This window comes from Oryx dammah, unplaced genomic scaffold (genome assembly GCF_014754425.2).
Source record: "Oryx dammah isolate SB20612 unplaced genomic scaffold, SCBI_Odam_1.1 HiC_scaffold_14, whole genome shotgun sequence".
Lineage (NCBI taxonomy): Eukaryota > Metazoa > Chordata > Mammalia > Artiodactyla > Bovidae > Oryx > Oryx dammah.
In genome coordinates this window covers 49,388,044-49,399,644 of record NW_024070198.1, presented here as the reverse complement: position 1 = coordinate 49,399,644, position 11,601 = coordinate 49,388,044, and the positions used below count along the sequence as shown (strand labels likewise).

Here is an 11,601-nt window from a genome sequence, read left to right as displayed (position 1 = left end):
CCTGGGTGGGCCACACTGGCCTACACTTCATTGCACGAAGCCCTCCAGCCCCCACTTCCAGGCAGCAGGCACCCTCGTCAGCCCTGGCTCCTGGTGAGGATGCTGAGGCGGGCCGCAGAGACCCCTGGGTGGACCACCTGCACAGGGCCTGCTGAGGGAGAGACACTGGGGGTTCCAGCCCCAGCCCTCGCACCCCCAGGGGCTCCATCACAGGGAGCCTGGAATGCTGCCCGTCCCCGGTTCAGTCACTCGGTCATGTCCGCCTCTCTGCGACCCCACAGACTGCAGCACGCCAGGCTTCCCTGCCCTTCACCATCTCCCGGAGCTGCTCACACTCCTACAGTACCGCCCGAGCTGTCTCCAGAAGCCAAAACACAGACCTCGCTATAAACGACTGAGGACACAGCAGTTCGATCTGGAGCACTTTCAAAGCTTGTTCCTCAGGAAATTTCACAGATACAATCTTGAAACAGCCAAATTCTTCCCATCAAAAATGTACCCTCCCGAGAAACAGAATATTTCCCGTCCTATCAGTAAATAAGGGTGTCGCAGTCATCACTGACTGCAGTCCTCCAGTGTGAGCCGGTGAGCCCTGAGGGAACTCGGGGAGGAGAGCGCCTGCCATCCAGCAGCCGCCAGCCTGCAGCCGCTCCCCACAGTGAACGCGAAGGAAGCTCAGGGGGTGAAAAGCACAGGGGAGCGGCCGGGGACGGCCGAGTGCATGTGAAAGCAGTGGGTGCAGTGAGCCCAGACTCCTCCACCTTCCCACACCCAGAAAGGCTCTGCACTCCTTAACTTAGAGTCTTCTCTTTAATGCACAATAATCTTCTGATGTTCAGACTACCTGCTCTTTGTTGCAAAACTGAATCTGCCTGCAATGTGGGAGACCTGGGTTTGATCCCTGGGTTGGGAAGATCCCCTGGAGAGGGGAGAGGCTCCCCACTCCAGGATTCTGGCCCAGAGAATTCCATGGACTGTGTAGTCCACGTGGTCACAAAGAGTCGGACACGACTGAGTGACTTTCACCCGCCTCTCTGAGCTGTTCTCTCAGAGTCACTTCCGATGCTGCCTCCTGGGCTTAAGTCCTAAAAATTTCCACTGAATAAAACATAACCGTTAACTTCTAGGCTGTGACTATTTTTCAGGTCGACGTTCCTCACAAATGAATGTTTCCTCTTCAGGCAAAATGACTACTGCGCGTGCTTTTGGCTGAGTAGACATTTTAGGAAATGGGGGGAAAGAGCCCTTTGTTCATGTTATTGTTCTTGACAGGCGCAAAATCAACTGTCCCCAGTCAGCTGTCACGGCCAGCTCACACCACACATCAGCTGCCACTTCTTAGAGCTTAGTGCGTTTAAGATAAGCTCCGGCTTGCAAATAAAGGCAGCTGAGTGTGGGGCTTAGCACGAACATTACAGTGACTTCGCCCCAAACCTGTGGGCGGAGATGGTCTGACCTTGCTCACGCCATGCAGCTGCTTGAGCCACGGCCACCCAGATGCCCAGAAGCTGGCTCTGTGCCCAGGGCCTGCCCCAGGGTGAGGACCGCCCTTCCCCCTGAAATCCCAGGTGTGGGTCCAGTGCTCACAGCAGGGAGGGTGTGGAAGCTGGCAGGCCCCCCTGCCAAGGTATCCCAAGGTGGGTAGGTGTCCCCTCCTGCACGGGGTTCCTTGAGTGGCAGATAAAATGGCTAATTGTCCAGCAGGAAGTGCAGGCTTAACTCTGGCATCAAGGAAATCAGGGTTGGGGACTTCCCGGGTGGTCCAGAGGTTAGGCATCCACCTTCCAATTCAGAGGGTGCAGGTTCGATCCCTGGTCGGGGAACTAAGATCCCACTCGTTGTGGGTGACAAGAGAAGCCTTCCAGCACCAACACGGGGAGCCCGAGCCGCAGGAGGACCCAGTGGGGCCACAAGGGAAAAGAAAGAGAAAGCCAGGGGCAGCGCGGTGTGCAGCCCGCCTGCCAACACTGGGGGGGCCCAGACAGCGGCCGCAGGGGCCCGGGGCGCAGCCCGACGGTCACCGCACCAAGGGGCCAGCGTCTCCGCAGCCCCACAGCGCCCCTCGGGACTGTGGGCCGGAGCTCCCACCCACTGCCCCAGAGTGACGCTGTCTGCTCCTCCAGCCACCTCGTGGGCCACGGGACAGCACCCCGCTCACAGCGTATTCTGCAGGCAGGGGACAGAGGCCCACGCCGCCTGCAAGGGCCGCCCTGCCCGTGACACGGACCTACAGGTGTGGCTTACTGTTGCAGGGGAAGCGTGGGCCCCGCTCCTGCAGGAAGCACCTCTGCTGAGCCCAGTTTGAGGAGCTAAGTGTGACCCGGATCTGGGGGTCACCTTGAAACAGAAAGGCTGCCTGAGGTGCAAATGAAGTTTCTTCCCACGTCCTCCAGCTCACGTCAGTGAGGACTCACTGACAGCAATGGGGACGAGCGGGCTCTCGGGTCGACCCCACACGGGGCCTCCCGTCAGGCTTGTCTGGGGACAGGTCTCCTGCAGAGTAGGCGGGTGCGCCAAGGGCAGGTGAGCAGCTCGTGACGCCGGTGGACAGGAGAGATGATGGACAGACACGCAGCCATGTTCCTTTCATTCATAAATGCATCGTTTCAATAAATCCTGTTTTCTCAGCTCAGTTCAAATACCCACTTGACCTCTCCTCATTTGCCTGCACTCCTGGGGCCAAGGGTGGCCAAAGGGGCAGTAAGGCGTCCTCGGAACTCGCTGGGTGAGGGGTCTCCGGCAGGAGAAATTCAGAGAGTGAGCCGGTCACACGGGGCGCAGGCCCTTCCCAGGCAGGCCCGGGTCCACGTGGCCCCTGAGCACCACGCGGGCCGTGGGACACCGTCCCCATTTCTGCCCAAACCACGCGGCTCTCACCTTGTGAGCCTGGTCCAAGCACTGCTTCCGGTAGTCGAGCTCCTCGTCCAGGTAGCCCTTCTGCTTACTGAACAGCTCCTGGAACACAAGTGGACCCGCGTCTGGGCCTCCTGGGCCTCGTGTGTGGGACGCGGTGGTGCCGGGCTGCGGGGCCGGGCATGCACCCACCTTCTCGCTCTCTAGGTCCACCATCTTCCGCTGCAGGGCCGACTCCGTCTCCTCGATCTGCTGGAGCCACTGGGCACAGACAGAAGGTCCCGGCGGCCGTGAGCCCCACGTCACCACTCGGTCAGCAGAGCCCGCCTCCCCAGCCCCAGGGAGACGGCCTGGGGGCGCGGCCCGTCCTTCCCGCTCTTCCTTGGGGAGGGAGGGCTCAGCCCCTGCAGGACTCAGAGCTGGGCGGGCGTCATGGGCTCCGTGTGCCCACCGTGCAGGCCAGGCCCGGGCCCCACCTCTCAGCCCCGCCTGGCGTCCAGGGAGCCTGCCCTCACATACCCCCGGGAGAGGAGTGGTGTCAGGAGGCCTGTGCTCCCAGGAGCTGGCCTCTGAACTCCTACTTATGGGCACAGCCCTCCACGCCCTGCTGGAGGCCTGTGGGACGGGGCGCTCGCTGCAGGCCTACCAGCAGGTTCTGGCTACAGGTGAGGTGGGTGGGGGGGAAACTAGGGGCAGGCAGGTGGTCCTGGGAGCAGAGAAGCGGAGGGCGGGGGGCCCGGGGGGGCGGCCCCCAGTGGAGGGTCCCGGCAGGGCAAACAGAGGCAGGCCAGGCAATGGCAGCGTGGCTGCTGGGCTGCCCGGCCGCACGGGGTTTGGGCAGAAACAGTGAAGGTGTCCCACGGCCCGCGTGGTGCCTCAGGGGCCATGTGGACTCAGGCCTGCCTGGGAAGGGCCTGCGCCTGGTGTGACCGGCGTGGGCTCACTCTCTGAATTTCTCTAACAGACCCACCGTGACTCTGGCCTCTGGGGAAATCGGGGCAGAGCTGGCCTTGGGGAGACATGCCTGGTGGGTGTTGTCTGACTCATGTGTGTGCCAGGCCTCCTGAGCAGCCAGGCTTAGTGGACCCCGGCCCCCGCCAGCGTCCATCCCACCCCCTTGGTCCCCCCCTTTCCCAGGGAGAGCATTTCCTCTGAACTGAGCCAGAAGGGACCCGGCCCTCCCCCGAGCGCGTCCACTGTTACCTTCTCGGCCAAGGTCAGGACTGTCCTGGCTTGTATGACGACCACTTGCTCCTCATTGGTCAGATTCTGCATTCAAGAGCAGAATTCTCATATGGTCAGGGGAGTGCCCTCTGGGGTGGGTGAGTGGGTGACAGGGCTGGGTGGGGTGGGTGATGGGCGCTCTGTGGGGGGGTGAGTGACCGGCACGGGGTGGGGGGGATGGGTGACGGGCACTGGGTGGGCGGGTGGGTGGTGGGTGATAGATGCTGAGTGGGTGGGTGCTGGGTGCTGGGAGGGGGTGGGAAAGATGGGGTCACAGCTAAACGTCACTGTCACTAACAGGCCCTTCCGGGAGGCTCTAACCCCCTTCACTCTCGGCCTTGCTGACTCCCACTGAGCCTCCGGCTTGCCCCTCTGGCCCTCTCACTGCAGGCGACCATGCCTAAGTGGGCAAGGAGCAGGATGGGATGGTGGGTGGCGGAAAGAGCAGCCAGGCTTCTGCATTCTGTCCGGATTCTTACTCAAAGCCAGCTCTCCTCACATGCGGCCTGAATTATTAAAGCACCGCTTACACATGTGAAGCAAAGATCAAACATCCCTGCTGCTTCGCCTTCTCTCTACGTGTTTTATTCATCCCTCATCCCAGTGGGCCCACTGGGGTGGTCCTTCTGGGAGAGTGACCCTGGCCTTGGGGCCGGCAGGCTTCCTCAGAGGATGTCCCACCTGCGTGAGCACCAGGGGCTGGAGGGGGTGAGCCAGGCTGTCCCCACTGCTGGGCCCAGCTGGGGGCCGCTGAGGGGTGGCGGAGAGCAGAGACAAGGGGCGAGGAGCCTGCCGGGATCGCTGAGTTGAGCGATCCCTGGCTCCTTCGGGAGCCGCTGGGGTCGCTGGCACACGGAACCGGCAGTGCGTGCTCTGTCCCCGTCTCTGAGGCCGCACGATGGCTCCAGGGCATGCGACCCTGGCGCTCCCGGGAGGGCAGCTGCGGGGCTGGGGACTGGGCAGGCCTGGGCTCGTCCTCGCTGGCCAACACGGCAGCTCTGTGCCCCTGGGTGGTGCCCTGTGGGGCCTCAGTCTCTCCAGCTGTGAACTGAAAGGCTCCCTGGAGCCCCTGGTGGGGCTGGTACTCGGGCTGAGCCCGAAGCACAAGGTGAGGATGGCCATCCTGCTGTGGCCCGCTGCCTCTGCTGCCCGCAGCCGAGGTGGAGCAGGGAGTCCCGACCCGGGGTCGGGGGCACAGCAGGTACGGCCAGGAGGGCCTCCTTGTGGAAGCCGCCCCACCCTCCCACCTAAAGGGCAGGGCGGGGGGCAGGGAGGAGGGATTCCTATCAGCGCAGGGCCCTGAACACTCGGGAGCTGCTGGGAGAACTGGCCCTGAGAGTGTGCACAAGTGCCTGGGTTTCGGTGTACACGCGTGAGTGTGTGTGTGCGTGTGCGTGCGTGCACACATTGTCTCCTCCATCACTCACGTGACGCGCACCTATCCTAGTTCTCTGATCTCTCTTGAGCACAGTGAGCAGGATGTGGAGCCCAGGGTGCTTCACAAGGAGGCTGTGTACTTGTGAGGGGGCATTTGGGGGTGTGCACTGGGGCCTCTGCCAGCACAGATGGTCACCCTCCCTGGGCAGGGGCTTAACAAGTACAGCAGGGGGCGTGGGGGTGAACAGAGAACAGACGGAAGGGTGGCGGAGGATGGATGCAGGGCCGACGGGTGAGGGACGACAGGTGAGGGGCGACGGGTGAGGGGCGACGGGTGGAGGGTGGATGGAGGGTGCAGTCACTCATTCAGCAATTCATATTCTTTTGAGGAATTTGCTGTAGAGATTGGGACTCGGCCCTAAGTGAGATTCGGAGACTGTTCATAGGCTCTGCCCCGTCGCCAAAACTAGGTGGGAAGCCCTGAGTTCGAGCGGTCTAAGTTGGACACGACTGAGCGCTGAGCCACTGAACTGAACTGAAGGCACCTTAAGGACCCCCAGCCCGCAGCCCCACCAAGGATGTGGAAGGACTTCAAGACCGAGAGGGATTCAGAAACAGAACACGGGGCTAGAAGCATCTCTGCTGGCGGAATCGGGTACACTGTGAGAAAGAACGGAATTTCTCGTAAACGCCAGAGGGCTGGTCAGCAGCTCTGGAGGCGGGTGCGCACGGGTCAGGGGCCGGGCACCGCGGGACTCACAGGGGCCCTGGGCCGTGCAGGGCGGCGCACGGGGAGGCATGCACAAGTCAGGAGAGCGACCTACACTTACGGCGTTGTCCCCCAGCAGGTCCAGCTTCTTCATCAGCTCCGAGACCAGGATATCCTAGAAGCAGAGACACAGCCGTGTTGGACCAGGCGCCCGGGGCGGGGCGGGGCGAGGCAGGCGGGGGGGGCGGGGCCAGGGCGTTACCGTCACGCCTTCCGCCTCGCAGTACGCCTGCAGGGGGCTCTTCCCGTCCACGAAGGGGGTGTGGTGGAAGGTGATGGCGGGCGACTTCCTCTCCCTCTCCTAAGACAGACAGCAGAAGGCTGGGCACACGGGGGTCCTCTCCCTCCTGGGAGGGCAATGCGGGGCCCCCCGGGGACACCGTGAGAATGCGAAGCCCACTGAACAGGTAACGTGCTCTTTGTGAAAATGAGACCCTGGCTGCCGCCGCTGTGGCCACACCCTTCGGACCTGCCCAGGGGACAGCCTGAGTGGACGCTGGCGGGAGCAAGTGGGGACCTCCGAGCCCAGAGGGCCCTGGGGACTGGCTCCGCCCAGGGAGCCCCGTCGTCGGACGCCCCGAGGGACGGGGGGCAAAGGGAGGGCCCGGGGGCTGTGCGTGGGCGTGCCTGCTCTGCTTTTTGTTTTCCTCCAAGTGACACGGCAGGACTGACAGCCTGGGTGGCACCTGCTGGGGACAGCTCCCTGCCACGGCCACCCCTGCCCCTGCCCCCCAGCCCTGCTCCTGCCCCCACCCCTGCCCCTGCCCCCCACCCCATCCCCTGCCCCCACCCCTGCCCCTGCCCCCCAGCCCTGCTCCTGACCCCCTGCCCCCACCCCTGCCCCTGCCCCCCACTCCATCCCCTGCCCCTGACCCCCTACCCCATCCCCTGCCTCTGCCCCCCAGTGCCCCACACCTCCAGCTCCAGGATTCGGAACTCCAGCAGCTCGTTCTGGTCCTTGGCATCCTGGACGTCGTGTTTTAACCGAGCTTCTTCTGTCTCCATTTGTTTAATCTATAAAACAAAACACAGGAGGCATCCTGGAGGCCATCGGAGGCCAAACCCGGCTTCCCTGACAGCTGCTGGCATTGCAGGGACAGCTGACTGGCCCAGGCCCTCGTCTGAGCCCTCCCTCCAAGGTGAGTCCACACAGGGCCTTGTGGCAGAGACTGGGTGGGTCCCTAGCAGGTGAGCAGCAGGGGGGCAGGCGGGGATTCCTGTCTTCCCGGGAAAGCAGCGGGCCTCTCAGACAGACGGGGTGGGGCAGGTGTACCTTTTCCACAAGCTCCTGATTTCTCCGAAACAGCGCTTGCTTCTCTTCAATCCATTTCATATCCTTGAAAAGTAAATTGAAGCCGAGAAATAAACGCACTGAAGGACACAGCTGTGATTTACATCACGGCTCAGCAGGACAGAGGATGTGACGAAAGGACTCAACACCCAGCTTCTGAAGTAACCGAGAGTGGAGCACCTGTCCTGTGGCTGATGAAAACCCAGGTTCACCCCTTTTCTTGGAGGGTCTCGGATAGAGGTGGATGGCACCCAGGCTCGTGTGAGCCAAGGCCAAGTGCCCGCATGGACATCACAGGTCCAGGGGACCCTGGCACATAGCCAGTGGGAACCAGGAGGTTGAGCTGGCGTGGAGAGGACAGGTGCAGTCCTGGGTGACCTGGGTCCTGGGTGATTCAGGGCCTCGGGCCCTCCCGTGAGGCTGTGGCAGTGAGGCAGGGCAGTCACTCAGGTTCTTGCACTGTCTGTCCTTCCAGCCATGCACCAGGCAGTTGATACCCCAGGGCCTCTGTGGGTCTGCACTGCACTCAGCTGTGAGCCAGGCCGTCTCTAACCCACACCCTCACAGCCCCCATAGACATCCTCCAGCATCGTCCTGTGTCTGGACCATCCACAGGTCGGGGGATGCTCAGAGAACACGGACGGAGGCCCTTCCCTGGGATCTGAGGAGCCCAGAGGTGCTGGCAGTCCCAGGGACTAAAGGGAGTGGTAACAAAGCCCTGGGACCTGGGTTCCCAGCCCTGAGCGAGGAGGCGGATGGGACCTCCGGTCAAGCCCAGAGAGGCTTGGTCAGGAGAATTCGTGTCTCGTCCCAGGCTTACTGTGGAATTCTTCCAAATACACGTTGCTTCTGCTTTTAAATCTTTTACTGAGGTGTGATGAAAACACAGCAGAGGGAGCTGGGGAGCGTCTTCAGTGTGCAGATGAAGAGTACACCCACGTACACACCCGAAGACCTCCGCCCTCACAGGTGCATGGCAGCCCAGGGGCCCCGGGGCCCAGGCCCGCGCTCACCTGCCCCTGCTCGGCCAGGGCCTTCTGCAGGTCCTCGATGCGTGCCTGTGCCCGCTGCACGTCCGCCTGCAGCTGCTCACGGGTCTGTAGGATGGGAGGAGACATACATCAAACTTTCCCTAAGAGCCAGGCGGCCCCCTCAGACCTGACTTCCAGGACACTGTCTGCCGGCAAGGAGTGCTCTGGAATCAAGGGAGAACTTGGAGGCTTAGCAACTTCGCTTAGATTACAGGGTATGATCTGTGGGTTCATTTGGGGAGATCCTCATTTACAGGATGAAAGAGGAGGCTTGAGCGGCTGGGTGCTGGCCGAAGGGGGTTGGCTTAGTCCCGCTTAGTCCCAGGGACGACAAAGACCAGGACACATACAGCCGGGTGGCTGAGCGACCTGCCCGGCACAGCCCCCAGGCACCTCCCTTCCCTTCTGGAGCCTCTGGCCGCCCTGGGTTCACCTCCTTTTCCGACTTCGCTTTCCCTTTCTTCCCCAGAGCCCGTCCTCCTAAAGCCCCAGGCTCCCTGCTGCATGAACGGCTCCTGCCCAGCCCGCTGGCTTCTACGGGCTCCGCCCTCCCTGGAATTCGCCTGCTGTCGCAGGGGCCGGGCCGCAGGGCACTTCATCTCGATGGGTGCCCTGGCTCCTGGAAATGGCTTTCAGGGCAAACGGACGAGGGCGGTGAGATGCCTCAACTCAGGAGGGCAGGACAGCCCGCCTTGGCCCGGGCCCACCCGCTGCCGAGTGACCGCCAGAGCGGCATCCCCGGGGCCTGACCATGACCACAGGAGGGGAGGGCCCGGCCCGGAAGGCGCACGTGTCCCTGCCGAGGCCGGGGGCAAGCGGGGAGCCTGGCAGAGGCCGGAACGTCGTGGAGTGGAAGTCAGTTAGACCTTAACTTCTCGCTCTGCATCCAGCGTCCCTCCGACCTGCTCCTGCAGCAGCGCGTAGGCCCGCTGCAGAGCCTGGTACTCCATGGTTAGCTGGCGGAACCGCAGCTCCGTCTCCTCCTTGGCCATGCCCTGGAGAGGCGCACGGAGACTCTGTGTCAGCCACGCCCTTGCCCAGGAGCACCCGGGAGACAGGCCCTGACCCCTGGGGTGAATGGCTGAGCTGGCTGCTCGGGTGAGCCTCCTGGGCCAGCAGCTGGGGCCAGGGACTCAGCTGGGGCCCGCCTGCCATGGTCCTGACCCTGCACCCTCGGTGCTGGTGCCCACCCGCTGCTGGGTGGTTCAGACTCCCCCCTTGAGAGGGTGGGAGTGCTCTGTACCACTCTGCAGAGGGGACCCAGTACAGTGATGTGAAGCAGACAGGGATATGTGTGTGAAGGTGGTTCAGGAACAGCCAGGCAGGCCTGTCCTGAAGCCCCATGAGAGGTTACCTCCTCCAGGTCGTCTTCTGGGGTGCACGGGGTCTGGTCTGTCCTGTCTGTTTGGTAAGAGATGGAAGACCCGTCGGACTCCAGAGAAGCCTCTTCATCATATCCAAAGAAGGTCTCCACGACAACTGGCTTCTGACCAAAAGGGACCGTGTTAATCCAAACCCAGACCACTGAGCTGTCAGCTCTGTAGGGGCCTCCTCTGCTGCCCAGCCTGGCTGCCCCCCAGCCCACTCGGGTGTCTATCCTGGACTGCCCCTGGCGCTGCTCAGGCCGCCAACCTCGACCAAGGCCTCCACTATCTTACCTGGGCTGGTAGAGGGCAGAGTGGGACACGGCCCTCCTAACGGCCTTTCTAAGGGCCAGACAAACCTGTGTTTGTGCCTAGGAGTATCTACCGGCCTGTATGAGGATCACTGTTGATTGTTCCAAAACCAAACCAAAAAACGTATTTTGTAAAAAGCAAGTTAGATCCCTTGGGAATATTCTGGGAATGTTTCCCAAAACTCATTTAATAAAAATCACAGGTTTATCAAAAAGGACTCTGCTGCAAAGAAACACCCCAGGTCTATCAAGTTCCCAAGGGGTCCAGGTCTGCCGGGAAAGGACACAGGGAGGCCGTCTGCAGTCCTGGCTGGATGCGGGCGCCAGCTGTGGGAGGGCCAGGCCCCTGGCTAACTCCTCCTCGTTATTACTGACATGAACCCACATCTCCTCTTGGAAATTTAAAGGAAACCAGGTTGGGTTTTTTAATTTAAAGTATAGAGTACTCGCTCTGGGTCATGTTTTGGTTACTTCATAATAACAATTTTTAGAAGTAAGGAACCCATTTTCTCTTCACCTCTGAAGAAAAAGGGTCTTTCCTGTTAAACGACTTTTTAAAAATACACATTTCATGTACTCGTTTACCTTGGGGAGTTTCGCCATTTTCTTTCTTTGTTTCCGATATCTTAAAAGCTTATCACGTTCCTGCAAAAACCAGTTGAGATTTTTTGAGTCGTTGATGGGCTCTGCCAGGTTTAAATGCACAGGTTAGTATTTCCAGGTCATCATCTGAGTGGACGGGGTGGTCTCAAGACCAGCCAGTGGTCTGCAGTGGTCACCAGTTCAGGGCAGTTTGCTCTGAGAGTTTCGATAGTGCATCTTCCCAGCCTGGGCGGGAACAGGAACCGAGGCCTGGGTGTCTCTGAGCTCACTGTCGGGGCTTCCTCTCCATCTGGGGTGGGGACCCCGCGGGGCAGGGGGTTGACGGGCACACACTGAAATGGAAACTTGAGAAGACGGAGGGCCCAGCCCTCTGCACTCGCCCGGAGTGGACCTCTACAGGATGATGTCCACACGGTGGAGACAGGCCTGCTCTCGCCAGAGCGCTAGGCTGCATCTGTGGGACCATGTAGGAGCCAGCCAGGCCGTGGGGGCTGAGTGCCCTGGGGTGGGAGGGGGACCCAGTTCTGAACCAAAAATACCACCTGGGACACTGGCCGTTTCCCTGGCATCTGTGCAACCCTACCGGGTGGGCTCTCTTGGTTTCCAGGGTGAAGTTTCTGGGCAGGCAGCACCGGGACCACGGAACCACCCCCATCCGAGTGCGCGGCTGCTTCCAGCTGCACCAGGAGGAACCATAGGCGCAGGAGCCCCGGGAAGTGGGCTGGGCTGTAGGCGGGGACGCTGAGGGGGTGGGAGGGGGTGTGGGCGGGGACGCTGA

At 61.6% G+C, this 11,601-nt stretch overlaps 1 protein-coding gene across 2 annotated transcripts in view; it reads right to left on the bottom strand.

Moving 5' to 3' along the window:
* JAKMIP3 (Janus kinase and microtubule interacting protein 3) overlaps positions 1-11,601 on the bottom strand; it is a 33,865-nt gene that overhangs the window by 2,675 nt on the left and 19,589 nt on the right. Inside the window, exons 8-18 of one of the 2 annotated variants that reach the window (XM_040254816.1) lie at positions 10,806-10,865; positions 9,900-10,028; positions 9,412-9,540; positions 8,528-8,611; positions 7,497-7,559; positions 7,139-7,237; positions 6,426-6,524; positions 6,279-6,338; positions 4,057-4,122; positions 3,046-3,114; positions 2,878-2,955 (exon numbers count right to left, since the gene is read on the bottom strand). In XM_040254816.1, coding sequence (XP_040110750.1) covers positions 2,878-2,955; positions 3,046-3,114; positions 4,057-4,122; positions 6,279-6,338; positions 6,426-6,524; positions 7,139-7,237; positions 7,497-7,559; positions 8,528-8,611; positions 9,412-9,540; positions 9,900-10,028; positions 10,806-10,865 — 936 coding nt within the window. The remainder of the gene's footprint in view (positions 1-2,877; positions 2,956-3,045; positions 3,115-4,056; positions 4,123-6,278; positions 6,339-6,425; positions 6,525-7,138; positions 7,238-7,496; positions 7,560-8,527; positions 8,612-9,411; positions 9,541-9,899; positions 10,029-10,805; positions 10,866-11,601) is intronic. The other variant, XM_040254817.1, reaches the window with a different exon arrangement.